Raw genomic sequence first — 4,498 nt, 5'->3', positions numbered from 1 at the left:
TGCCCTTCCCATTTGTCTATCAAGGCCTGGCTCAGATGTGCATCCCTTGTCACCTTCATAGGGTTTGGGAGAGGTAACAGCTCAGTAGATGGGCCTTTGGTGTAAGTGCTATTGCTGATGTATCACTGGGCGGGGGGCGGGGACAGACAGGAAATCTATTGCTTCCTAGTTCTGTGTCTAAAACAAGGAACGTCCCTCCTATGCCTCAGTTTCCTCAACTGTGGAGAGAGGATAATATTATATTTTCTCATGCAAATTACCCAAACAGGGCCTGGTCAAAGCATCACAGAATAACATGGAAGGTTCTGTGAAGTCATCTTGTGAAGTACTATTATTATTATTATTATTGCCATTTTACAGATGAGAGACCTGAGAATCACAGGGGAAGTGGCTGCCTGAGGAGATGGGCAGTATGAACTGAGTTGGGATTTGAGCCCAAGCAGGCTGGCTCCAAAGCTCACAGAATATGCACTTAGTGCTCCACAAATGGGAACAGTGATTACGGTAGTGCTGTGGCTAAGAACAGTGCCTTCTGTGCCATTCGGATCCAGACTGGGATCCTGTTTCCTGATGAGGAAGACGCTAGGACCCAGGTCTACTCCAGGGCTCTCTGCATGGGTCTTGCTCCCTGGAGACACCTGAGGAAAATCAGTTACACCTTCTTCCCTTGACTACTACTCATATTTCAGGAGTGAATTCAGTTGTCCCTTCCTCCAGGAAGTCCTCCCTGACCTTCCAAGTTATATTGGGTGCATTCCACGTTTTCTCCATCACACCGCTGACCACTCTGCATCTGCTATTAAAGTCCTGCCAGTTCTGGGCTCACTGTGTGGGGACGTCTAAGTTACTAGACTATGAGCCCCAGGAGAACAGGGCCCAGCTACATCACTAACAATGCCCAACATAGAAGAGTTTGGGATGTATTAATGTACAGGTGGGGCAAAAGTAAGTTTACAGTTGTGAGTACATGAAACAGTTTATTCTAGTATTATTTATTAATCATTGTATTATTTTCCATATGAACAACTGTAAACCTACTTTTGCCCCATCCTGTGTTCTTTCCAATGGACAGATAAGAAAATGAAGGCTCAGAACGGACTGTCACTTGCCCAAGGTGTAGTGACTGATCTAGTGCCTGAAATGATACCTGAGCCCAGAGCCTGGTAGAACTGTAGATGGTGAGTTGCTGAGAGAAGCAGATGGAATAAAAGAGTAAGAAAAAAAGAGACATTGAGAGGGAAAGACAGAGACGGTGAGAAAGCCAAAGAAGCACTGAATGAGGGGGAGATGAGAGAAGGAGCCAGAACAAAGCAATGCAGGTGCTTGGGGAGCCCAGGACAGGTACGACAAAGGATGGACAGCTGGTGGCAGTGCTCTCATGAGCACTGGCATGTGCCCATGAGGGTCTAGTATGTCAGTTCCAGTCACATGGTCCCTCAGCCGCAGGCTAGGTCCATCCAGTCTCAAGGTGCCTGCCCCAGTTACCTGGGGATGGAGGCATAGTTGGTGTGGGAGCTGGTGGTGAGTTGCTGGTGTGGTTCTGACTGGGGACTCAGAATGTCCACCCGATCATCCTCATCCTCATGGAAGCCGGCAGGGCGTGGACTGGGCAGCAGGATGAGCTCTGTGAGGCCATGAAGGTCAGACACATGCCGGACAGTCTGCAGCACCAAAACCATGGCGATCAGACCCAGGAAAAGGTAGGCTGCAAAGAGGGCAGAGGGGCCATGGTGAACTCAGAACCTCGGCAGGCCCAGGGTGGGGCTGTGACCCTCAACTTCCCCCTTGGACCCTCCACGACAAGGCTGTGCCCTGGGTCCTAAGCTAGCCACCCTACTCACCTGTGACCAGCACCTTGTAGAGGGCCCGGTAGGGCTGGCCGGGGGCTTCACCGGGCACATAGTCACCCAGGCCAATGGTGGACAAAGAGATGAAGCAGAAGTAGAAGGCATCCAAGAAGCTCCAGGCCTCCTCAAGGTGGGCAAAGATTGCGGCGGGCACCAGGAAGAAGGTGGTCACCATGATCCCCAGCAGAACCACCAGGTGCCAGCGGGCCAACCGCTGGGAGTCCCAGCCCCAGCGCATGCTCAGCCAGGACAAGGGTGCATGGGTCAGCAGCAGTGACAGGCGCTGGGCTGAGGCAGTCAGCAGCAACATGGTGGCCGGCACGCCCAGGAGCGCAAAGACAATGGAAAAGGCCTTGCCTGCATCAGTCAGCGGTGTTGTGTACCCATAGCCTGTGGAAGTAACAGGGAAATCCTTCTGCCCACTTGGCACCTACTTGGGGTCTGTGGCCATCCTAAGCCAAGACCTAATGTTACCCTTGAACTTGCCCCCATTCTTTCATTTCTGGTCACCCTTGACTTCCTTATCACTCACAACCACTTTCTGTCAGTGAATCCCATTGTCTCAAATTTCAAGTAGATCCCAAGTCCATCCACTTCACACCACCCCACCTTCATGTCTACCCCGTAGTCTCCTCCCTGGCCTCCATTCTCCACCTCCACCCTTGCCTTCACAGTCTGTACCCCCCACGCAGCCCGAGGGGCAGTGTGAACACCAGTGTTAAGTCATGTCCCTCCCCTGCTCAGAGCCCCCTGGTGGCTCCATCCCACTCAGGAGGAAGGACAAAGTCCTCATCATGACCCTGAGGACCCACACAATGCAGCAGGGACATACACTCCCACCTCAGGGCCTTTGCACTATCTGTTCTTTCCCTGTGGAACACCTTCCTTCAGGTTTCCACAGGGCTCCCTCTTCTCCAGGTCTTTGTTCAAACATCACCTTCTCATGAGGCCTTCCCTGACTCCCTTTCTTTTGTTGTTGTAATCCTCACCTGAGCATATTTTTCCATTGATTTATTTAGAGAGAGTGGAAGGGAGAGGGGGAGATACAGAGAGAGAGCCATCTATGTGAAAGAGACACATCCATTGGTTGCCTCCTGAATGTGTGCCCCTGCTGGGGCTGGTGGAGCCGGCAACCTGCCCTTGATGGGAATGGAACCCTTCAATCTGTGGGCTCTATCCACTGAGTCAAACCGACTAGGTCTGACCACCTTATTTTAAATTTTTACAGCTTCTCACCCAACTTTTTTGGTTTGTTGTCATAGCACTTAACACTGTCTAACAAACTATATGATTTACTTATTTGGCTACTCTCTGTCTCCCCCATTCGGGCGCCATCTCAGGAGGGCAGGGGCTTCTGTTTGCTTTGTTCAATGCTATAGTCCTGGTATCAGGCACTGAGTGGGCACTCAGTCAATAGTCAAAATAATAAATGAAGGGTGCAGGCTCAAGTCTGGCCCCTCTACTCTAAAATGGGTGTGACAAGCCCCGGTGACCTCCTGGAGGGCCGTGAGAACACAGGACCACAGGACCATGGGTGTGAGTTCTGCAAACTGTAACATGATACAGGGGGATTCAGGTGTAAGTGAGACTGGCTCACTGTTTTAATGTATAATTTAAAATATCTTTATTTCCCAAATAAATCAACCCAAAAGGTCAGAGATGTGATGGGGGTGATAAGGGGCCTGGTTAATGTTGAGGTCAAATGTTTTTAGCCCAAAAGACTGCAGATCCAGCCCCCTGATCAAAAATAACATGTGGAATCATGCAGATGAACACATCTCCCATACAAAGGGATCTGATTTTTTATATACTCAAAAAAATTGAGAGTAAGGGCTGGAAGATATTCCTGTACACCCATGCTCATAGCAGCATTCTTCACAGCCAAGTGTCCATTGATGGATGAATGGGTAAACAAAATGTAAATATATACAAAGCAGTATTATTCAGCCTTATGAAGGAACATGCTACAACATGGATGAACCTTGAGGACATTATGCTAAATGAGAAAAACTAGTCGAAGAAAGACAAATACTGTATGATTCCACTTATATGAAGTATTTAGAGGAGTCAAAATCATAGAGACACAAGTAGAACGGTGGTTGCCAGGAGCTGGGGAGAGGGCACATGGGGAGTTGGTGTTTAAGGGTAGAGTTTCAGTTTTGCAAAATGAAAATTGTTCTAGAGATGAATGGTGGTAACGATTGCACAACAATGTAAATGTACCTAATATCCCTGAAGTGTACAATTAAAAATGGTAAATTTTATGTGTATTTTACCATAATAAAAAATTGGGGGGAAAAAAGGCTCTGGCTTTCGCTGTACACATGGCCACCTGGAATAAAGACATTCCCTCTTTAATGGGGTTTCTCCATTAAAACCTTTGTATTAATGAGGGTTGGAGCCATAACGAAAAAACCTCAAATAATAATTGCGCAAATAAGATGCAGCTAGGTGTAATTAGAATAATTTCTGACCAATGAAGCATACATGAAAGAAGCAAACAAGTTCCAATAAGTGTCCTTAAAGAGAGGGTGGTGCCACCCTAGCCGGTTGCTTAGTGGTTAGAGTGTCAGCTGTGGACTGAAGGGCTTCAGGCTTGATTCTGGCCAAGTGTGCATGTGCAGGAGGCAATCGGTCAATGTCTCTCTCTC

General features: G+C 48.5%; 1 protein-coding gene across 1 annotated transcript in view; it reads right to left on the bottom strand.

Annotated features, from left to right (window-relative positions):
* Positions 1-988: 988 nt before the first annotated feature.
* The window catches only part of KCNK6 (potassium two pore domain channel subfamily K member 6), an 8,060-nt gene continuing 4,550 nt past the window's right edge, over positions 989-4,498 (bottom strand). The window contains exons 3-4 of the mRNA XM_006773138.2: positions 1,842-2,237; positions 989-1,705 (exon numbers count right to left, since the gene is read on the bottom strand). Of these exons, the coding sequence (XP_006773201.1) occupies positions 1,482-1,705; positions 1,842-2,237 (620 nt within the window). The 3' untranslated portion in view covers positions 989-1,481. The remainder of the gene's footprint in view (positions 1,706-1,841; positions 2,238-4,498) is intronic.

This window comes from Myotis davidii, unplaced genomic scaffold, assembly GCF_000327345.1.
Source record: "Myotis davidii unplaced genomic scaffold, ASM32734v1 scaffold166, whole genome shotgun sequence".
Classification (NCBI taxonomy): domain Eukaryota; kingdom Metazoa; phylum Chordata; class Mammalia; order Chiroptera; family Vespertilionidae; genus Myotis; species Myotis davidii.
This window is presented reverse-complemented; position numbering and strand designations above follow the sequence as displayed.